Source organism: Stegastes partitus, unplaced genomic scaffold (genome assembly GCF_000690725.1).
Source record: "Stegastes partitus isolate 25-593 unplaced genomic scaffold, Stegastes_partitus-1.0.2 Scaffold704, whole genome shotgun sequence".
NCBI lineage: Eukaryota > Metazoa > Chordata > Actinopteri > Pomacentridae > Stegastes > Stegastes partitus.
Genome location: NW_007578435.1, coordinates 321,985 through 345,508, shown reverse-complemented (window position 1 = coordinate 345,508; position 23,524 = coordinate 321,985). Strand labels below are relative to the sequence as shown.

The following is a 23,524-nucleotide window of genomic DNA, read 5'->3' as shown; positions in this document are numbered from 1 at the left end:
ACTATATGCTTAATTATGAATGTTTAGTTTTTAAAAATAATACTACTAATATGGGCACTGTTTGAATTCCGTACTTGCAATAACAGTGAGACTCTTTGTTGTAAAATAAAAACAAAGAAAATCAATTTTGTGAGATATCAAGAAAGAAAATTCTTACATTAGAGATGTGAACAGGAGAATATTTGATATTTCTGCTTGAAAAATGACTTAAATGAAGAATTATTTGAGCTCTGAATATCAAAACATCGCTTTGAACCGACATTTTTCACAGTTTTCTGACATTTTTTTTCCCCCCATTAACTCTGGAGAAGGCGGCAAACATGAACATTTCCCAAAACACAGAAAACTGCTCACAATCTATTACAAAAGTGTTTCAGAAAGTAGAAATAAAGTGTGACTTTAACTTCCAGAGTGCAGCTTTAATTGGCAAAAAAAAAAAATAACACTTAAGGAATGGTCAGCATTTCAACATAAAATATTTAAAAAGAGAAAAATCAAAGTTGGCAAAATGAAATCTCACGTGTTGAACAGTTCATCCACCGGCCAGCAGATTCCCAACAAACGCTTCCACCATCTACAGTCAGTTTGTTTGTCGACTTGTTTCCACCCACTGTTTGTCTTTAAAGTCCAGCATGTCAGCGGAGAGAAATCAGAAACTAAAATCTGTACAGCTTCCACTCCGAACACCGTCAGTTCATCCTCCTGCTCTCATTCATCATCTCTTTTGTCCACATTTGCACAAAAATGAGAAGGAAACAAAAAGAAAAAGCCAAGAAAACATATGTTGTTGTTGTTGTTTTTTTTCCTTTAAAATCCACCCAAACATTCTTCTACTATCAGTGCAAATGAGGTAGACATGACAACTAAAGACAGCATCCGATTGCGCGGAGGTCGGTGATTTTCTACCCATTCGGACTGTGCAAATCAAAACACAGAGTGGAGTTCGTGTACGGAGTCCCAAAGAGGCCAATATTACACCAACACTAAAGCAACTGCAGGAAAAAATAATCATACGAACAAACTGCGCAAAACTCAAGACGTGAAACAATTTGTAGATTTAAAATCAACTCATTACTGCGAAATATTAAATTATATTGTTTCTAATATAATGTTACTATGTAATGATGGCTTTTTTGGGTCACTTTTAAGTACCTGTTGCAGGAAATCTGGAATAAGCGTTCTGACTAGCCACAGTTGTTTACTTCTAATGTGAAATTTAGTCACGTTTCATTAAAGTTTTTAAATGTCCTGTCACTTTTATGTAACATTTTCCATTTTCTAACATCCAATTTTGTCAATTTTGACTCGTAGAATTTTTTGAAAATTTCCTGTACCTCAATTTTTACGACTTAAATTTCAAACTTCCAGCTCATTGTGTTATTATTTTATGTCACTTTTCATGACCGACATCAGACAAAAAGAAACGATAAAATAAAGGGGACTACAACGCTGTAACAAAAATAAAAACAGTCGTAAAAAAAAAACCAACAAAAAATATAAATTGAATTGCTGCTGTGAAAATAATCATAAAATAATATTTCATTCTAATGAGTTGATTTTTAACAATTTCGTAAATTATTTCTTGGAGTTTCGGTGGAACTTACACAATTTATTCATCTGATTATTTTCTCCAATACTGAACACTTTTTGGGCTCCATATTTTGCAGGTTACAGTGTTTTTTGTTTTTTTTTGGGAGGGGGGAAAGTCCTTCGCACATTAAAGAGTGCGAAATTATAAAATCAAAATAATAAAAACATGGCACCAAATGTAGTGAAAGAATCCGGAAATGTCGACTCCACGTTTTAATACTGGCTCAAAAATAAAAAATAAAAACGCAGCCCTGCCCAGAACTGGAGACTCCCACCCTGAGACCTCGACAGGAATGCTGGGAAAGGTAGTCCTTTTTTTTGTCCTCCTTAGAAACATTAATATGTTTTTAAATTTTTTTTTTTTATAGCTCTATCACAGTAACATTGCGCTTATTCCCCCACCTAGTGGTCAAAATTGGCAATTACAATTTTAAAAACTTAAAAATTAGCATTACAACATAAATATTCCAACCGCAGTAGTAGTAATAATAATGATAGCTTCTATTTGTCTGCATCTAGTACAAATCGGCTTAACTCACGTGACAAAATAATCATTATTATTACTCTAACACAGTCTCAGAGTTAGTGCTTCTATGTACACTGGTAAGTACAATGCAAGTCAAAGTGTTTGGACAGTGAACAATCTTCAGTATTATACCTGCTACATTTACAGGTATCTTACATTTATATGCATTTATATAAATAAGTAGTGTGCATGTTTATTCATACAAATGCCGCCTGTACACGAGTTCCATGCACTGAGTTGTACTAATTTGTAATAATGCACATCTTATCTACAGATGCAGACTTGTGGGGAAAACGGGTGATTTCTAAGCTGCACACACACACACACTCACAAACACTCAAACACACGTTCAGATCGCAGATTTTAGTGCTAAAACACTCTGTGGCAGCATCCGGTCGAAGGAACGTCGGGGGAGGTTTGTGATTTATCGCAGTCAGACGGTGACTTCAGCGCGGACTCGGGTTAGCTTAGCATGAAAACAGTTAAAAATGTTAAAATCATCTCCCAACAGCTTCGAATCTCTTTTGTTTTTTTTTACATCAATCTGCTCTTACGCACAACTTAAACAAGAAGTTTCTCAATTTTCTCTCAACTGAAATAATTTTGCAAAAAAATGCGATGTAAAATTCTGAATATTTGTGTTTAAAATGAAAATAAATGCAGAACTAGACGACAAATTGGTGGGAAACTGTTCTTCTATCACATCAACAAAACGTGCTGCAGCTTTAAGTCTAAATAAAGTAACCAGACAGGACTAAATACGTCCCTAAAAAAAAAGATTTGATGACAAAATTATTGTAAATTGTGAAGATTATTCTCAGTCATCCAGGTTATGGTAATTCTTGTAGATTAATCATAGCAACTGGACTTGCTTGAGTTCCTTGAAGAAACATGTTTGTGATCCTTCACAAACAAACAGAATCCATTAGAAAATACACAAAACTAAAAGAGAAAACTCTGCTGGTACATCCCATAATATTGATGCCAAAGTGGGTCGGAGATTTTTCTTACAGAAACCAGATTTAGCCTTTTAGAACTCAGATGGTCGAAACCAACAGTTTGTCCACTTTCGAGTTTTTACACTATTCTGGTAGTTCAATCGTAGCAACTGGACTTGCTTGAGTTCCTTGAAGACGTTTCGGTTTCAGTCCACAATTCAGTCCTAAGATCTCTCCCCAGGAAGATGAAACCACATTCACACCTATAGCCACAAAAGACCCTAATGAACCCCGTTGTGGCAGCGGGAGCACTAACGACTAACATAACGAGTGGGAGGAGCAACAAACTTCCAATTGAAACCAACACTCAGGTGGTAATGGATCCTTAAGGATATCAGTATCTGGAACTCCCAACTAGTCTGTCAGAAGTGATGAAGCCTCTTGGATGAGAGGTGGAACGTCTTCAAGGAACTCAAACAAGTCCAGTTGCTACGATTCATCCACCAGAATATTGTAAAAACTCCATTTATATCAGTATCTTTTTAGGAAATGAACAACCTGTCGGTTTCTACCATCTGAGTTCTAAAACGCTAAATCTGGGTTCTGTAAGAAAAATCTCTGACCCACGTTGGCATCAATATTATGGGATGTACCAGCAGAGTTTTCTCTTTTAGTTTCGTGTATTTTCTAATGGATTATGTTTGTTTGTGAAGGATCACAAACATGTTTCTAGTCAACACATCTTTTCCATTAATTTAATAGTTTTTCCATCACAAAGGCTTCAATCAGGTATTGAAAGTATTTGAACCTCAACTGTGATGTTTTTGGTGCCTTAACTTGTAAAAGCTGTTATTAATTGTGAAAGTGTGATACTGTAGTAAACACAACCAGTGAGCAAAAACTGAAAGAGTTCAAATGAAGCTGAAGTCTAAGAACAAGCAGCGTTCTTCTAGTTGTATATAAATGTCATGTTTGGTGGGCTGCTGCTGCTGCCTTCCCACTCACAGTTTGTCTCCGCACACAGATCTCGTCCATGTGAAGCTGTTGGAAGCTGCTTTTAGCATCAGCGCTAAGCTAAATAAAACTCGGAGCTACTTCTGTCGTGAACTCGTCGATTGAATCTAATTCTGACTGTAAACGCTCCCAAAGTTTCCAACGGTTCCTTTAAGAAGATCAGAGGGCAGTGGTAGAGTTTCTCTGCAGCCCAACAGAAAGATGGCAGTGTGTGTGTTGTTTTTTTTTTATTGTCATATACAGAATCTTATCACTACGAGTAAAAGAATTGTGTTTTCAAGAAATCTTCCCTTGGTCGACTCCTCCCCCTCCCCTCCCCCCCCAGCTATGAAACACTCAGAAATCAAAAACCGGGTTTACAATTTTAGCGTTATTTACATAGTTACAGTGGTTTTTAAAGCACCGCTAGCCAAGTGGAAGCTCCACAACTGTCGCTCAGTTCGATACAAAACAAAAGAAAAAAGAAACCTGCTGCGACTCTGAACACCTGATCCGACAGGCGAGTCCGTCTAAACCCTCAACACTGTGCAATGGAGGCTACAAAGCAAACAAGTTTTTGTTTTTTTGTTTTTTTCCCCCCGGATGGTTCGACTTGTTCACTTCGCAACACATGGCTCATTTTCACGTCTTATTTTTTTCTGATTATATCTCTGCTCCTGTGCAACTCAGGGTTTTAAAACACTCCTGCTATGGCAAGCCGCTTTGACATTTAATAGCTGAAGTTGATGTCGGAGCTAAAATGACAACATCAGCCTGACCGGCCGAAACAATACGGAGATGCTTGTAGTTCGGTTTTGGCTGAAAACGCAACAGCACTGACATCCCTCAACAGATGGTTTAACGTCATTGCGAGCTGTTAGCTAAGTGTGACTATCTTTAAAATACAGACATTAACAATGTCATTCTGACCAGTGAAACTACAGCCAGAGACAAAATAATCACACCACTCATCAGAAACTTGCATTGCACTCTCGACATCCCTCGCCAGGCGCTAAGTTTTAAAATGACCCACATCTGCAGCGTTACTTTAGATACTGGACTGTGATTAGTCAGAGGCTGATTCCAGATATCTGTAGCATCATTCTGACTATTCAAAACGACATCTGAAAATATCCGTGACTCAGTTTTGAACAGTCAAAATGACAGAAACCAGTTATCGCACAATGCAGTCCCTCAAATCAGCATCACTCCGGCTGGTTGTTAACAAATTTAAAACACCTCCCTTCAATTAGTTCAACCTTAATGTAAGATATCTAAAAACCTCATTTAGGATATCTAAATTAAGTTTATTCAGGATGTTTAAAATTGTGAAGCAGATTATGACGAGACAGATAATTACAATTCGTCATACTTTAGCTGCAGATGATCTCTTTGACGAACTGAATTAGACATTTGCAGCTATTAAATGTGAAGCTGACTTGCCATACACCGCTGCAGCCCTGAAGGCGTCCTCTCTTTCTTTTCCTGCAGCTGAACATCCCTGCACACTTCCAGCAAGGAGATCTTAAAACATACGCTTAAAATAAGGGTATTTGTGTGTGTTTTTCAAAGAATGAAATTATTCACGTTTTAAAATCTAAAAAGTAAAAACTAACCGCTCCCTCCTTCCCTCCCTCTCTGAACTGCTCCTGTATTGGAATCAGCTCGTAGCCCTGTAGTTTCCTCAGTGAAGGAGGCCTTCAGGAGTAGGAGAGGTGGGATCCGTTGGAGATGTGGGAGGTGACCGATGTGCTCCGGCTCAAACCGCCGTCGCTGCCGCCGCCCGGACCGCCGGACGCCGTCCTCCTCAGCGGCTGGGGGCTGTTCCTGAGCGCCATCAGGCTGGGACCCCGGACACTCAGGCCGCCGCCGCCGTAGCCTCCCTGTGATGACGACGACGAGGAGGCGGAGGAGGGAGGGGAGGAAGAGGAGAGGGAGATGGGGGGAGGCGGCGGCGGGGGAGGCAGCAGAGCCAGGGACTGGGAGGAGGCGTGGGAGGAGAGGTGATGGTGGTGGCCCTGGGAGTGATGGGAGTAGTGGCCTCCTCCGCCCACCCACTCTCGGGCCCGCTCGCGCTCCCTGGAGTCGTGGGAGTCGCGGTAGAGCTGCGGAGTGCTCTGGTGGTGCTGGTAGTGCTGGGGGAGGTAGTGCTGCTGGTGGTGGGAGGACGAGGAGGACGAGGAGGACGAGGAAGAGTGAACCCTGCCGGTCTTAATCAGCTCACTGTCCCTGCCGAGGCCGTGGGAGGAGGCGATGGACTCGGCCCGGCTGAAGCCGCCGCCACCGTGGTTCTGACTGCGCCAGGACGGAGTCGCCACCGAGTTCTGTACACTGTGGCTCCAGTGGCTGCCGGATCGCGGGACGGGTCTCGACGGCCAGCCGCTGGAGCCCGAGGACGGGCTGGGGGTCGGATAGCCCTGGTTGAAGGCCTCGGCCGGGATGCCGGACAGCGCCATGTTGCTGAAGCCCAGACGCATGCTCTCCGAGTCAAACGCCTCGATCTCGTGAGCCTGACGCTCCAGCAAAGTCCGGATTCGTTCCGAGCGTTCGTTCTGCAGGGAGAGCATCTCCTCCTCAATCTGAAAGACAACAGACGCAGTGTCAGCACCGGGGACGAGGGATGTCCTGATCCGATCACAAAGATCGTAACAAAGCATTACTTAACAGATCGGTATCAGCCTTAAACTCAGCCTGATGCTGAGACATACTTTGTGACAGGACCTTAGGGATGCTTGTTTTTTTTAAATAGCTTTTTAAAATTGATCAACGTGTTATCAATCCAGAATGAATTAATCAATAACATAAATGATGTACAGAGGACACAAGTGAACCGACACATGATACAGTTAAATATTCCAGTGTGATCCAGAAATTTTAAGCTATTTGATCCCAGTTTGTCTTGAACACATGAGCTCCATTCAGAACTCATTAACCTCCACAGAAGTCTTGTCATGGTGCCCGTTGCCAGCTAAACCTCCAGAATGCTCTCTGCTTGCCAACATGAACTGCTTGTAGTTTGAGTTGCTACAGCAGTAAACAGTAAGAGGCTCCACCTGGTGGAACAACCAGGTACTACAGCTGATCTGAAACACATTTTCTGACATCCTCCTCCTACCCTCTGCTCCAGCAGCGCCCGGCGGATCGACACCCGCTGCTCCAGGTCCTTCACCTCCCGCTCGTGCTGGGTGTCGGTGTGGATCTTGATCTTGCTCTGGTAGGCGTTGAGCAGCTCCAGCTCCTGCTGCAGCTGCATCCTCAGAACCTGGTACTCGGCCTCCTGAGTCTCATCCAGCCGAAGCTGCAGGTGAAAGAGAACAAAACACAGTATCAGTAGAGAGAACATTTGAATCTACTGTCTGTTGAGTTTGATCAGATGTTTGTGAGTTTGCTTCTTTACATAATAAGACTGACAGATGTTGGATTTAACAGTAAAAAACACATCTATGTGTCTATGTCTGTATGTTGTCTTGACATTTCTCTGGTTTCTTTGAAAACAGACTGTAGATGAACGAGCGGTAAATGTTGATTCAAGTGTGTTGTTGCAAAAAATACATTGAATCATTAAAATAATTTAGCTTTGTCCCACTGGTCTGGTGTTTATTATTGAGTTTTTTCCTTGTATTCCAACTACAGCTGCAGTTAGCTAATTAATCAGCAGCTAATTAGTCTACAATTGTCAATATTTTTAGTCATTTTTCAAGCACCAGTGGAAGATTTTGAATTCTGGCAACATAGCATTTGAGCTGCAATCATTAATCGATGAGCTGTTAACGATTAAATTCATTTTAATAATCAATTTATCTGTTTCTGTCATTGTTTAAGGAAAATTCAGCTTCTTAAATGTGAATATTTTCTAGTTTCTTTCCTCTTTTTAGATGGTAAACTATAAATTGTTGGGTTGCGGACGAAACAAGACATTTATCATCTTGGGCTCTGAGAATTTTAGAGACAAAATAAGTAATTGATTAATCCAGAAAATAATCAAGATAAGCTGTTCAATAGTTCAGTTCTATACAATATCAGAATACAAATAAATAATAAAAAAGGCCTCCTACAGTTGACAGTATCCAAAATCATATAGTCAGAATGCTTGTTTTTTCCATTTATGATCCAAAAGAAGAACATTTCTCCTTTGTATGACAAATATACCAGAAAGCTGAAACAACAAACTGAGGATTCAAAGAACAGAGAACCGTTGAAATCTGCATTCTTTACTCGTCATTTTCTCCTTTTCTTTAATCTGAAAACTAAATGAAACCGTAACATACATTTGTAGATGCATGCAGTTTTGTTGGTGATGTGTTCACTGTGTGTTTGTGTCATGGTGCGTTCAGGTGCAGTGCTCCAGGTGTGGTGGCGGTGCGCGGTGGTTTCCTTGCCTTACTCACAGCCTGTGTGGACAGCATGTCGTTGATGGAGTGGTCGTACTGCTCGGCCAGGATGGCCAGCTTACGTGTTTGCTCCTCTTTGAGGCGTTTGAGGACGGCCTTGTGGTCGGATTTTGGAGTGCTCTCCAGCAGGTGGTTCCTCAGCGCTTTGTACTGGCGGGTCTGGATCTTACAGGTCTCCTGGAACTGGCGTTTAATCTGCAGCTCTTTGGACTGAAACAGAGTCAGAAGAAGTCAGAGGAGACATCCAGCAGCAGGCTTTAGGTTCAGTTATGAGCTCTCCTTCGTACCTTGAGGCTCTTGGGCTGCTGCCGGACCTCCATGGCGTGTTTCTGTCGAAGCTCCTGCTCACGCCTCTTGTTGTACTCCATCTGGTTGGTCAGTTCGGTCTGGTGCTGCGTTCGGATCAGGTCGGCTCTGGTTCTCTGCACCGAGCCCAGCTGCCTGAACTCCAGCTCCTGCGTGGACTCGTGGTGTCGCAGCAACATGGCACATTCCAGGTCCTTCTGGGTCTGCTTCTTGTTCAGGTCCTGGAGGAAAACACAGATCGCATCACATCTCTGAGTTAAACCACCTGAGATCTGCTTCTGTGGTTATCATCAGACAGTACGATGGAAACGGTGACATCTTCACAGGCTGCCATGAACTATTTTTCTATCATTTAATCTGAATGACTAATTTTCCTACAACAAAGTAATTATTGACTGGGACAAACTGTGTGTGATTGTATAAAGCGACACCGACTGTCTCCAACATGATGAAAGTAAAGACAGGAAGAGAGACTATTATTTCAGTCAGTGGTGTAATTCCAAAAGAAATCACAGTTAAAGCCTTCAAAGTGAAAAAGTTCCGTCTGTCTATTAAACAAAGATGAATGAATGAATGAATGAATGAATGAATGAATGAATGAATGAATGAATTTTATATGTTAATATTTTTGTCTAATAACTTTTCTAAACTTCACTCTCTAATGTACAAAAAACACAATTATGACTCTTATTATTTATTACACTGTATACTGTATATTTTTTTCTACTCATACTTATATTTTTAGGACAAATTTTTCTATGTATGTTTATTTTTTCTGCTGCTTAAATTTCTACGACTTTGAATCGGAGCAGCTGCAACAAGCTCTGGGATCAATAACGTATTTCTGATTCTGATTAAACCAAAAACACTAAATAATGAAAACCGCCTCAGCTGTGTACTGAGGACTGAGGAACCTTCAGACGTTACCTCTCTGAGCAGGTCCTGCTCCAGGTTGTGTCGCGCCAGCAGCATCTTCCTCTTGTACTGGCGACACTGCAGCTCGTAGTACTGCCTCTGCCTCCGCAGCAGACTGGCCTCCTCCTCGGCCTGCATCTGCTGCAGACACTCCTTCTGGCGGATCAACCACTCCTGCTTCTCACGCTTTGGAGTCGACTGGTTCTCGCTCAGCTCCTGGTGGGAAAAACAGAGGAGGCCTGACATGAACACCTGAAGACGACCGTTCAACACAGGTACATATTATTCAAGGTAGAACGTTATTAATGCAGAAAGAAATTCTAGTGGAAGATATTGCTCAGAAAAAAACTGATAATGTGAAAATAAATGCAGAGTTTTATAGAAAAGCAACAAGATATTTAGTTAGAATAAAAAATAAGTTAAATTATACTGAAGCAGACGGTAAGCAGTCAAACTGGAAATGACTCTGAAGTAGTGAATACTGCACGATGCTAAACCTGATGAAACGGCACAAACTATTGAGAAAGTCATATTCCAAATGATAAGCAATAATCTTTTAAATAAATAAAGCATTTTTTTCCCTCATTTCTGCCGTTGTAACTGTGTCATTACAGCACAGCAGACATTTCTGAGTTCTCTCTCCGTCTTCATGGTTCCATAGATGTGCAGGACTTCATTTTACAGTGAGAGTGAGGAACAGCGTACCTCTTTGAGCTGCTCTTTGCGCTGGCGATACTGGCGCTTCTGTGACTCCAGTAAACTGGTCAGTTCCTTCTTCTGTTGGCCCAGTATGTGCTGCTGGAACTTCTTCTCTTCTGCCAGAGCTGCTTTCGTCTGCAGGACGACACAAAAAAGGATTTTTATAAACCGTCCATGGTTGATGGTGATTTGCAAAGATGTCAAAAACACAACAGAGAAATGTCCAGTTTCATTGTTGAACATTAGAACTCCTTTACACTGATGACAACAAACACCTAAATGCTGCACATACAAATCACTGAGCTCAGCATCTTCATATAAATTCCACTGATGTAAAAACTACCACCACTCCGTCTCACCTCCTTCTCCAGGATGGCCTGGTGTTTCTTGGCCAGCTTGTCAGCCTCCGTAGAGAAGCTGTTCCTCTGGTTCTCCAGCTCCTTGTCCAGCTTCAGCTGATGTTCGTCCATCTCCGCCTTCAGCTTGTTCTCCAAACCCATCAGCTGCTTCTGGTGCTGCCGCCTCATTCGCTTATAGCCGGACATCTGCTCTCTCAGCGCCGACCCCTGCTCGTGCTCCTGGATCTGACGGGTCACCTGGAGGAACCGATCATGTCAGTACCTGCTCGCATTTATCTCTGAGTGCAGGATTTATGTGTTCATAATCACATAAAGCAGAGAAACCTCCAGACCTCAGTAAAACTTCAGAAATCTCTCTGAACATACCGACTTGGTGTCACCACGTCTAGTTTTAAAGACCCTACAAATGTTTACCTTCTGTCACAATCAGATGTGAGTAATATCTGTAAAATATTTTTTGAGATAAAATTGAGACGAAAAAGGCAAAACTACAATCATACACGGTTCAAACAAGCTGCTAAAAATAAGAATTTCAAAAATACATTAATAAATAAAATGAAATGTTTTAAATAAAAAAATGAATTTTTTGTTGAATTTAAAAAATCTGAACTCTTAATATATATGAAAAAATCTTTAAAAAATGTAAAAAAAAATTATATTTATATATATTTTAAATAATGAATAAAATGCAAATTTTGCTGGATTTTGTCTTTAAAAGTTTAGCAGTTAATTAAAAAACTAATTAAAAATGAATATGGTAAAAAAATATATTTTTAAATAATTAATAAAAGTGCATCGTTTTGGATTTTATTTTTAAAAAGCCTAACAGTTAATTTTTGAAAAATACAGCATTTGGCCACAATAACCAGCAAACAGCTGTTTAAAATTCTCATCAGCTCGTACCAAAGACGCGGTGCGGATGGTGGCGAAGTGGTCGCGGTTTCGATAATAAGCTCGACGTCGTCCGGCTGAAGGAGCCTGAGGCTGATCCATCTCTGGCTGGTAGGGGTCATCGTAGATGTTGTCCTGACCCTGAGGAGGAGGAGGAGGAGGAGGAGGAGGAGGAAAGATTCAATCACGTGGACAAGAATAAAACCAAATTCAAATGGAACTGAGGGAAAAAAGTCAATCTTGCTTAGTTTGCCCATTCTGTTGTGTAGAACGGTCTGACCAAAGTGTGAGATAAATTCATCTAATATGCTGCAGAAAATGAACAGACTCTAGATGGCGACCATTTTTTGAGAAGAAAAAAAAAAAAGATCACACTCGTGTTTTAAAAGGCCCAACACTGAAGGATGAGAACCTACCAAGGGATTAACAAATGAAGTATTGTCATAGCTGGTTATTTTAAAAAGAAAAACAAGAGGTTCAACTCTGACGTCACTGAGGAATTTTGAAAACGGTACCAGGCACAAAATGGCCGCCTGACATGAGCAGCTGGACCCGGTGGCTGGGTTCTGGTGTTTACCGTGGGCCGGTGGATGATGGAGCTGTTGGAGGTGACGGTGTGCTCGCCCTCCTGCATCATGGCCATCTCGCTGCTGCTGTCGTCGGAGGCGTCGGCCAGACTGTTGACCGAGCTGCTCTGAGAACTGGCTGAAATGGACATACTGGGAACGGACTGGGAGCTCTCCATGCTGTTAACAGTGCCGGTCTGCAGCAGGTACTGCTCCACCTCCTGAAACATACAAAATAACGTCAACAATCATCTTCCTTTTACTTCCCTTGGTCTCCTGCCCGGTTCTACCTCCTCACCTCCTCGTCCTCCCCGGCCTCCGACACCGGCCCGTTCTGCTGCGTCTCCTGGAACAGGATCTTCTTCATCTTGCGGTACTGCAGGTTGTCCAGCTCCCTCACGGCGTCCTTGGTCCGAGCGATCAGGTCCATGATGACGGTCAGCGGACGCTCGCGGCACAAGAAGCGATGCTGCAGGATGGAAATAACAGTGAGTCGGCAGCAGAGGAGGGTAACGTTGGAGTGTTAGCGGACGAACGTCGGCGCTCACGTTCAGCAGCACGTCCGAGGTAGGCCGGTCCTGGGGAATCTTCTGTAGGCAGGAGTCCACGAAGTTACGGAACGAATCAGACCTGCAAGAACAAAAACAAACCGGATTGTGACGAGACAGGATCTGGCACAACCAAGGAGCTGCTTTCCTTTAAAGATAATCAACACTTTGATTTAGCTTTTCTTCCTCTGAACACCAACCCCCTCCCCAGCAGGGTTTCAATTTGACTTTACAATCAGAACGGCTGAGTCAGCGCCTGTTTAAAAAGCTTCTAAAGTGTGTTATTATATCTTTTAAACGGTCATGACACCTTTTATCAGGCAGAAACTTGCAAAAACAGAATGAATCATCAGAGTTTCAGCTTTCTCACTGAACAGAAGATGTAGGAGAAAGAAAGCAAGTTGAAGTTTAAAACTGTAATGTTTCATCATAAATCACTTTATTCTACGTGTCTCATTTAACAATATTAATCATATCTGGATTTTTGTTCTTGTGGGAAACACATGGACACTGTTGACTCAAGTTTTTTTTTTTTTTGCAAATTAAATTTTCAAAGATCTTTCAAAGTCTTGCCCAAGGACACTTTGACTGTGGAGGGGTGGGGGATCGAACCTTACGATCAGAGGACAACTCGCTCTACCACCTGAGCCACAGCCGCCCTATTATATGTTATCAGATATTAAAATCAATAACAAAAACCCAGTTCAGTATCTCCAGAAGTGAGACGGTTTACACTCACCAGTGGTTGGACTGCAGGATGGGACTTTCATTCTGAGCGATGTGGTATAAGGCACTCATTGCATTCATATTGAACAGTGGCGGCTTCCTCTCGGCTGTGGGACAAACAAAACAGTTCAAACTTTTACCATCACAGCATTTTAACGTCCACGCAGCAGAGCAGAGTCAGACTCGGTCGTACCCAGCTCGATGCAGGTGATTCCCAGAGACCAGACGTCCACTTTCCCGTCGTACTGACCCTCGTCCATGGCCAAGATCACCTCTGGAGCCATCCTGGAACACGGCACAGAGGTTTGAAAAGGCGCAAAATGTTCACAATGCACAGGTTAAACGCGGTGATGGTGTCGAGAGCTGGTTGTGAAGTCTGACAGGAGCTGCAGTTCATAGAACACTTGTGTAAATCAGTCGGTTTCATCATGGCTAAATTTGACATTAGAACACCTTCGTTAAATGTCTGTGAAGATTCTCAGTCATCCAGGTCATGGTTGTTCTGGTAGATTAATCGTAGCAACTGGACTTGCTTGAGTTCCTTGAAGACTTCTCACCTCTCATCCAAGAGGCTTCATCAGTTCTGACCGACCAGTTGGTGTTAATGGCTCCTTAAGAATATAAGTATCTGGAACTCCCAACTAGTCAGTCAGAACTGATGAAGCCTCTTGGATGAGAGGTGAGAAGTCTTCAAGGAACTCAAGCAAGTCCAGTTGCTACGATTAATCTACAAGAATTACCTTAGTTAAATGTTTTCTAACTTGTTTTTGGTCTCACAACTGTCTGAGTGAACTGCAGCTGCCTGGCCAGCTTCTACTGTCGTCTGCACGTGAGACGTTCAGGGAACATCTGTAAATCGTAGTGTCTATTGGTAAGCAGGTGTCCAGTTTTTAGTAGTAAAATCAGACAACGTCATCACGTTCTGATTAAAATATCTTGCAAGTTTGCATCAAAGCAAATCTATGGTAGATGATTCTTCATAACAGTCGTGGCGATGCTGCACCATAATAACCAGTTCTACCAGTGGGAGGCCGATCACTCACCAGTAGGGCGTCCCCACGAACGAGTTGGCCGGAGCCACGATGGAGGCCGAACCGAAGTCGCCCAGTTTGACCTGACCGGGCTCCGTCAGCAGAATGTTTCCCGCCTTCACGTCCCTGCAGGAGATGATAGGAGGAGTTTTTATGCTCGTGCAGAATGAGCAGTGACATGAAAAGAGAGGCTGTGCTATAACAATAAGACATAAAAGAACATCCTTAAAAATAACAACAGAAACACTGAGGTCTGTCTCTGGATTTACACCTTAAACCTCGATAACTTTATGATGAACATGAAGCTGAACTAACAGGGAGGTTCTAGTGCAGGACTCTTAGATTCATTAGCTTTAGCTGGCTGCTACAATAAATGCAGTCTTATTTCTCCTGGATAAAACCTGCTGTATCAAATCTGGTCTTTTCTACCAGCTGTCTGGACCCAAGAACCTACTAGCAATTCAACTTCATTTAATTTAATCTACAAAATCTGGAAACACTGACACTTATCTCACATGTGATTTTCTACTAGATGATATTTAATCATCTCCTACTGTGCTTCATTAACTGACGTCCTATTTACTATTATCTGTATTTTACTGGAACTTAAATGCACTTTTGCAGGACTTGTGTTGCATGTGAGGCGCCAACGCAGAAAATGAACAAACCTGTGAATCATATTGTGAGAGTGTAGATATGCTAATCCCTGCAGTGCACCGTGGGTAATAGCAGCGATTTCTACTTCCTGGAGCGGCTTTTTGTGAACTGCGAGGGGGGAGAAAAAAAAAAAAGAGGGAAAATTCAGAGTCACAAAAATACGCAACAACATTTATTATCATTAAGTTTGAAAGACTGAAAGCGTAGCGCTGACCTTCGAGGAGGTCTGAGGCCGAGCCGAGGCAGTACTCCATCACCAGCTGAGGAAACGGCACAGATGTTTGGCAGATGTTATAGCAGGAAATGAGCTTTTACACACACACACGTATACATTTTTATTACATTTTCTCATTTATTTGATGTATTTAACCCTTTACGGGGCAGATGACCACATTTGGTAACTTCCTTGGATGTTCAATACGTCCACCCTGTGCCTCTCCTGGAGGTTGAAGAACCATGTGCACTTTGGTTTAGTTTGTAGATTAGTGCCAATATCACTACCTTACGAAGAATGTCACTAAGTGAACTTGCCAAGCACTTTATAAATCCTTTGTTACTGGTTGTGTGAGGATCATTACCTCAAACTAAAATGTTTCTAAATAAATGTCTTTTGCAGTTTGTTACTTTTTCTTTTATTTATTATAAATTCCCTTTTTTTACCATGTTACCATTATCGAGTCACGACTGTAGTATTATATGTTTTACTCCACACTTTTGCAGCAGTAAAAACAGTTCTTTTTATATGTATATGTGTGTGTGTGTGATATAAAACACGTATTAAGGCAGGAATAAGAGCATCAGTGATTTTAAAGAAGAACTGAAACTATTTCAGTCAGCAACAAGTTTGAAATTCCAAACAATCAAGAATTTTCAGTTTCTTAATAAATATTTAGCTACTCTTAAAATGAGGATTTGCTCCTTTGTCCTTGTATTTATTCATTAGACAAATCTTATTTAACTTAACTTGTAACAGACATTAATTACACAACATTTTGAGGCCACAGAGCTCCAGTTTGTTCTTTAGTCTCTGATATAATTCCTGTACACACAGATTTTGCAGCGATCCGGTACGTACCCATGCCGTGTGTTCCTTCAGGTAACAGCCTCGATACTCGATGGTGTTTGGATGACGAAGCTTCTGCAGGAACTTCACCTCTTTGATGATGTCCTGCCATTTCTGCGCAGCAAACGCAACAACAGTCAGTTTCTCAGCACATTTTACAGACGTGTTGTTGCGACTACAGGAACATTTGACAAACTGACAGGCATCGTTCAGAAGAAGTGAACATTTTCTAACAGTCAGTCCGCTGACGAGGAGGATGTTGGCAGGTGCAGTTTTATGAACTCGTGTTTGCTCGTCACTCAGGCATAAGAGACGACAACGCAAAGGTTTTGTAATCTAGGACATTTGAAATGAACCATCTGAACCTGCAGGTGAGTTTAAAATTCACGGTCTGGTTCTTCTGTTTCCATAAAGGTGCAGCACTTCACATGATATTTGTGTGACATAGATAATATGCATGTTGTTACCTCGTTGGTCTGCTTGCCGCTGTAGGACATTTTCTTGATGGCCACCACCTCATTGTTTCGCACATCTCGGGCCTGTTGGACAAAACAAACCATTTATCAGCACATGTAGTGAAGAGTCACTGAGAGAAAACAGGTTCACAGGTCATTAGAAAACATTTTAAAGCTTCATTTATTCTGGGAAGTTTCCTGGGAACCCTGTTTAGCAGAAACGCTGAGTCTAAACCCAGTCTGACAAAATCCATCCATCCATCATCTATACACCACTTAATCCTCACTAGGGTCGTGGGGGGCTGGAGTCTATCCCAGCTGACTTAGGGTGAAGGCAGGGGACACCCTGGACAGGTCACCAGTCTATCACAGGGCTACACTTAGAGACAGACAACCAAGCACACTCACATTCACACCTACGGACAATTTAGAATCACCAATTAACCTCAGCATGTTTTTGGACTGTGTGGGAGGAAGTCGGAGAACCTGGAGAGAACCCACGCTGCACGGGGAGAACATGCAAACTCCACACAGAAAGATCCCGGGTGTCCTCACTGGGATGCGAACTGGGGATCTTCTAGCTGCGAGGCAACGATACTAACCACTGCTCCACCTTGCAGCCTCAATGATTATATATAATAAAGTTGATGTTTGTTAAAAGTGTAAAGAAAATGTTAATGGATTTAGTCGAACCCTGAAAACTAGACTTGTAATTAGAAATAACTTCAGCTACTCGCAAATGAATGAATCAATGATGCAAATGATTTGATATTAAATTAAGATTGGATCCGATAAAATCAAATCTGACTCCTGACCTTCTTTGCGAGGATTAGCTTCTTACTGCAGCTGTTCAACCAGATTCCCTCCAGGTTTCATGTGTGTAAAAGATGATGATTTAGATTTTTTTTTGAGATATTTGGACTTGAAGGTCACTTTGTGCAGGTTCAGGTTTGAGTGAAGTCAAAATAATTTGGAATAATTATGTCTCTGCACTGCACATGTGATTATGATCAAGAATTCTGTAGAAATCAGGTTCCTCTAATCTCCTATCCTGATTACACAAACTGCTCTGTTTACATTAAGAAATCAGCTTAGTGCTGAAAGCCGACTGTAACCCGGTTAATGTGGGCAAATAAACGACTCTACTCTTTGATTTAGAACCTTTATTACAGGATTTTCTCTCAGTGTCTCCTTGAATTGCTGCTTTTTTGGTTTCTCTGTATCAACAACCAACATTTCAGATCATCGAAAATCAGACCCTAACTGGTTTGTGTTTTATTAGTTAATAGTTAATCGTGTGCTGGATCACCAGCTGATATATTTTCAGAACTCAGATGAACATGTGAAGCTGCTCTGCTCCCAGTCTGTCCTCATCATTTCAGTAGAAAATACAAAAAGATGCAAAACCATTTCAAAAAGACACTAAAGTACCTCAAAAAGATGCAAAATCCCTACGTAAAGATGCGATAGGACTAAAAAAAGATGCAAAATCACCTTAAAAAGGCACAAAATGACCTCAAAAAGATACTAAAATACCTCAAAAAGATGCAAAATCCACACGTAAAGATGTGATACGACTAGAAAGAGGTGAAAAATCAAATCAAATCAAAAATCACCTCAACAAGATGTTAAATCTCAACAAAAAGTCACACAATTCTCACAAGAAGATGTAAAAAAAAAAAACACCACAGAAATGCAAAATTGCCCCAAAAAGATGCAACTTCACAGCAAAGAGCCAAAAATCGTAACACACAGGCAGGAAACATCCATGAGACGACACAAAATCACCACAAATGTCTGCAAAATCACCAGAAAGACCTAAAATGACCACAAAAACATATGAAATGACCAGTTGATGGTTTTATTTTTTAGAAATGATTTAAATATATGCAGCTGCTCTGTGATGATTTAATGCTGTTTAACACCAGCTGTTTGGGTTGATGTAGAATTCATTTATAATTTAATAAGAAATTAAAGATCACCACAAGAAGATGCAAAACAAATGATAAACTGATGATGTATTAAGATGATGTGCACAAATAAATGACTGTAGCTCTCATTTTATCTGTAAACTGCTGGGTTTTTTTTTCGGTTTCTCCGTCGTCTTTTTGTCTACCGTGATTTAAGAACCGACAGAACCATATTTCATCACCGCTGCTGTGGAAAAAAACAAACCTCTCTCCACCTTTTCCCCACTTGGTGGAGCTAAAACATCGACGCCTTCCACGAGCCCAGAACAGACACGAACACAGCGATCCGTTCGCCGGGCGAAAACCACATCATTTATTTCTGGATCAAATATTTTCTCAAAGCTATTCAAAGTGCTTAATCCTCCAATGGGCTTAATCCTAAATCCAGCTGAGGATGCTGCTAACAGACAGCAGACGTAGCGACGGCGCAGACTGTAAACAACTAAATCATGCATCAATATCAGCTCGACTGTAAATAATTCCTGAAGTCAGCATCGAAATACGGAACAATCTGATGTTTTAAAAGGATCACTGATGCTGTAAAGGATCATTAAATCCCCCCTTTTTTAATAGAAATACAGTAGAAAGCTTGTTAAACTGATGCAAATTGATGCACAGCTTCTATTTCTGCAGCACATCTCTGATGGCCTTTTAAGGATCCTCTGAAACTCAGACGTTCAGTGGCAGCGAGAACACTGTGGAGGTGTTAGTCTACCACACAGCCGCAGGAATATTTTACAGGTGAAATGAGATGTGCAGCCACAGAACAGACATTCGTTGTGTTGCCACTGTTTTCTAATTAGGTGCAGAGATTTTTTCTTTTTTTTTTTTTCAGGCTCACAGTTTCTTTATTAATGACAAACGCAGATGAGACACAAAAAAACCCACACAGATGAACACGATTACTGCTCAGGCCTCCTCACTTCCAGAGAAATGCTCCAAAAATCAGATAAACATCTCGGCAATCTGATTTGATCCAGCGTAATGTCTGCACGCATCACGCTGTTGCTTTATACCTGCACACAAAACAGGAAATTCTCATTGCGTGTTACTGTCAGAGAAAAGTTATTATTTTTGGCATCTACCTGCTAACACCCACGCATTTTCATACGTTAGACTGGTTCAACCGTTCGAAGAGTGCCAGGTCGAAATTAATAACTGAACATTTAGTGGGCGTCGACTACAAGTTATTCATGTCAAAGGAGCTGTCAGTGTGACTGCATCTTATGTAAACTTTGCAAAATAAATCAACAATATAGGACACAAAACAACCAAAATATGTGGCACGAGATGACCACAATGGGGCAAAAACAATTGTAAAAAGATGCAAACGACCACAGACACACACAAGAAGTCACAAATGTGCCACATTACTGTAACGGAACAAAAACAACTATTAAAACACACAAGATGAGCATCAAGAGACACACAATGAATGTATGTGAGATAAAAAGAAGATGGAAAATGCCCACAAAAAGACAAAATTGGAATAACCTATTTAATGTTTACTGATTTTAAAGTGGACTGCAAGGTGGCTCGGTGGTGGTTCGCACTGTTAAGTGTAGTCCTGTGATAGACTGGTGACCTGTCCAGGGTGTCTCCTGCCTTCACCCTGAGTCATCTGGGATAGACTCCAGCCCCCCATGACCCCAGTGAGGATTAAGCGGTGTATAGATAATGGATGGATGATTTTAAAGAAGTCGTTCGTGTGGCTGTATTTTGTTCAAACAAATTGACAAAAAGTTGAGTGTTAACTTCACAACCAAAGAAAAGATATAGGACACAAAATGGCCAAAAACAAAAAAGAATGGCTATAAGTAGATGCAAAACAATCACGATGTAACACAAAGGGACCAAACATGGACAAAAACAACCATAAAGGGATTCAAAACAACCACAAACAGACACAAAACTAACAATATGGGACCAAAAAACCCCACAAAGTGACAACAAGACGACGTAAAATGAATGAAATCAAACTCAAAATGTTCCAAATGCACCACAGAGTGAGAAACAAAATAAAAACAACCATCAAATTTTTTTTTAAAAAGCAATAAAAGACACAAAATTACTATAAAGAAAGTTTTCTGGGAGTCAACTTTAAACTGATTGATGTCAAACAAGTCGTCAGTGTTTCTGCATTTTGTTCAAAAGGTGGAGTTTAAACTTTACAAACAGCAGTTTGTGTATCGAAGCTCAGCAGCCAACATGTCAGATCATCTACAGACAGCAGCTAACTTGTCTCTGTTGTATTCCTCAACAGTTCTTGTGCCGGCTTGCCAGTTGATATATTTTCAGAAATCATATGAATGTGTGCAGCTGCTCTGCTCCCAGTCTGTTCTCATCATTTCAGTGGAAAGTACTAAAAGCTGAAGAATCACCCACGATAATACACAGAAACTCCACAAAAAACCATCATGAAGAAATGCAAAAGTGCTACAAAAAATGCAAAATCACCAGTTGATATAGTGTATTTGAAGAAATCATGCACAGATGCTCTGCTGCAGTTATTTCTTATCATGACACTGATTCAGAGTCTATTATAACGAAGCCACTTCATTTAAAAGGATTTCTGTTACTGAATAATATCTAGCTGCCTCTTAACTCAGCGCTAGCCGTTAGCGCTGGCTGTGTGCCTCGTTCAGTTTTTGCGTCTGTCAGTTGAAGAGAGTGTTACAGGTAATCTGACTTTAGAACGATGTCATGCTACTCCAAATAGAGCTGCCACATGCTACGAGGCGCAGGGCAGCAGCAGCATCAGCAAAACAAGTTCTAGTTACCTTCAGCAGTGTCTGCTAACTCACATTCCAAAGTACAGCTCAGCTAATTTAACAGAGCTGCGACATACTGCTAACGTGCTCGTCTGTGTCTCTGTGTAAACAATAGCTTTCAGTGTTGATTGGCCGTTACTCGTGACGTGTAACCAATCAGATGGAGTTGTAGGCGGGACATTGCAGAGACCACAGACACCCCTTTTCCACCAAGAAGCACCAGGTGCTAGTGCCGAGCTGGTGCTAGGGCCAGTGCTTAGTTGGTTCCAATCTAAGAATCTGCTTGCTTTTCCATCGGCAAGGAGCCAAGTTAGAGCCACACCATACGCCACTGCATACGTAGCCGTTTACAAAACAACGCTCGCACCACACAGAAGTCCACACAGGACTCCAGACTAACTTTTTCACCAGTGTGACCAACTTTCTCATTTGGTCGCACTTCCCACCTTGTCACAGGCAAAACATATGACTTGCTGGACATTTTCTTGTCGATAGACGCTACAATTTACGATGTTCCCTTAACGCCCCACATTGCAGGCTGCGGCAGCAGCTGTTGGTGGCCGCGGTGCTCAGACCGGTGTGCGACCAAAGATGACTTTAGAAAGAGTAAACCAGGGCGTTCTAATGTCAGATCTGTTCAAGATGAAACCGAGTGATTTGTTTCTCATGCGGTCTTTTCTATGAGCAGAATAAAGAGCGCACATAGGTGCACTCCGTTTTTCACAAGAAGACAGCCTTTCTAAGCGTAAATACTGCAGTACATCAAAGTAATAAAAGTACTGCTATTGGTAGGACACAGTTGTACCGGCTTTCAGTGTGCAACAGTTTGTGAAGAACTTCCGTGTGTCCCTGGACTCATTCCAATACATCTGCGATCAGACCAGGGACGTCCTGGTGAAAACAACACACATCACAGCTTGTGTGTCCCATTCATTCATCGGTCTCAGTGGTCACGATAACCCCGCCCCCAGCCCCTGACGTACACAGTGCTTAGCTCTGGCCCAGCAAAGAGTTGGTGATGGCTAAGCACCAGTTTTGAGAGCCTGGAGCCGGTGCTTAGGCGGTGGAAACACAAAGAACTGGTGCTAAGTCAGGCACAAGCACGGAACTAGCGGTTTGGTGGAAAAGGGGTAAGAGTGACTACAGAGAGAGAGGAAGCAGAATCACAGCCGAAGTAATTCCAATAATTTATTTGTTTGGTCATCAGTTAATAAAAATAACGATACTGATGATTGGAAAAATCTAATCAGGATTTAGCAGCACATTGAGGTTACACTGCACAGACTGTGGATGGACACTGATGTTGTTCAGGCTTCTGCTTGTTGCTTTAAAGCAACTGTAAACTCTATCATTTCTTCCATCCAGAAAAGCATGTTCTCTGGATTAGTTCTCAACATGTTGCTACCACAACTTTCCATCAACTGAAAAGGGATTAGGGTGAAATAAAACACTGCCCGAACAAACATCTGCTTTCATAAAGTAGATGGAGTTCACTCACAAAGTACACCGCTCCGAAGCTGCCGTGGCCGATCTCTCGGAGGTCAGCGAAAAGCTTCTCCGGATCATCTTTGCAAAAAAGATCTGCCACCTCGGGGTCCTTCAGATTGCCCGCCCGTGCATTCGAGGGCATGGCCAGGGCCTGGAATGAAGACAGAGCACAGGTCAGTACTGGGAGAGACAAAAATTACTCAGGGTAAAGGTTAAAACATGGCTTCCACATCAAACAGCTTCTTTTGTTGTTGATTTTTTTCTTTTCTGGCTCATTAAAAAAAAAAACAATCTGTCAGATTTTTCACTGGAGACGTGTTCTGAAATGTGAGGATCTGTCTGTTTCACATCACTCAGTGAATCTCTTCAACTTTTGAACTCCTTCTTCTGTGTTTACAGACATCTCTGCAGCATCAAAAACATTAATAATTTTGATTGATGTGCTGAAGAACTTGGCATCACACTTGGAGTCACAGCAGGTTAAAATCTGGCTTTTTGAGTTCCGGTGGAGGGGGACCACCCTCTGGTTTATATTTGGATCATGGACTGGGTGCCCATATTGTTTCTAAAGGATGCAAAGCGTCTGTTTTCCACTTCACTTGTGCAGAAAACTGTCTAATTAATGTGTTAAACATGCTGGA

General features: G+C 41.6%; 1 protein-coding gene across 1 annotated transcript in view; it reads right to left on the bottom strand.

Annotated features, from left to right (window-relative positions):
* Positions 1-3,686: 3,686 nt before the first annotated feature.
* The window catches only part of LOC103363962 (serine/threonine-protein kinase TAO2-like), a 29,916-nt gene continuing 10,078 nt past the window's right edge, over positions 3,687-23,524 (bottom strand). Inside the window, exons 2-20 of the mRNA XM_008290947.1 lie at positions 22,894-23,034; positions 16,667-16,738; positions 16,212-16,313; positions 15,351-15,396; positions 15,148-15,244; positions 14,492-14,605; positions 13,642-13,733; positions 13,462-13,555; positions 12,723-12,804; positions 12,473-12,643; positions 12,186-12,395; positions 11,621-11,749; positions 10,718-10,954; positions 10,365-10,493; positions 9,672-9,875; positions 8,726-8,965; positions 8,427-8,648; positions 7,163-7,345; positions 3,687-6,626 (exon numbers count right to left, since the gene is read on the bottom strand). Coding sequence (XP_008289169.1) covers positions 5,748-6,626; positions 7,163-7,345; positions 8,427-8,648; positions 8,726-8,965; positions 9,672-9,875; positions 10,365-10,493; positions 10,718-10,954; positions 11,621-11,749; positions 12,186-12,395; positions 12,473-12,643; positions 12,723-12,804; positions 13,462-13,555; positions 13,642-13,733; positions 14,492-14,605; positions 15,148-15,244; positions 15,351-15,396; positions 16,212-16,313; positions 16,667-16,738; positions 22,894-23,025 — 3,435 coding nt within the window. The 5' untranslated portion in view covers positions 23,026-23,034 and the 3' untranslated portion in view covers positions 3,687-5,747. The remainder of the gene's footprint in view (positions 6,627-7,162; positions 7,346-8,426; positions 8,649-8,725; positions 8,966-9,671; positions 9,876-10,364; positions 10,494-10,717; positions 10,955-11,620; positions 11,750-12,185; positions 12,396-12,472; positions 12,644-12,722; positions 12,805-13,461; positions 13,556-13,641; positions 13,734-14,491; positions 14,606-15,147; positions 15,245-15,350; positions 15,397-16,211; positions 16,314-16,666; positions 16,739-22,893; positions 23,035-23,524) is intronic.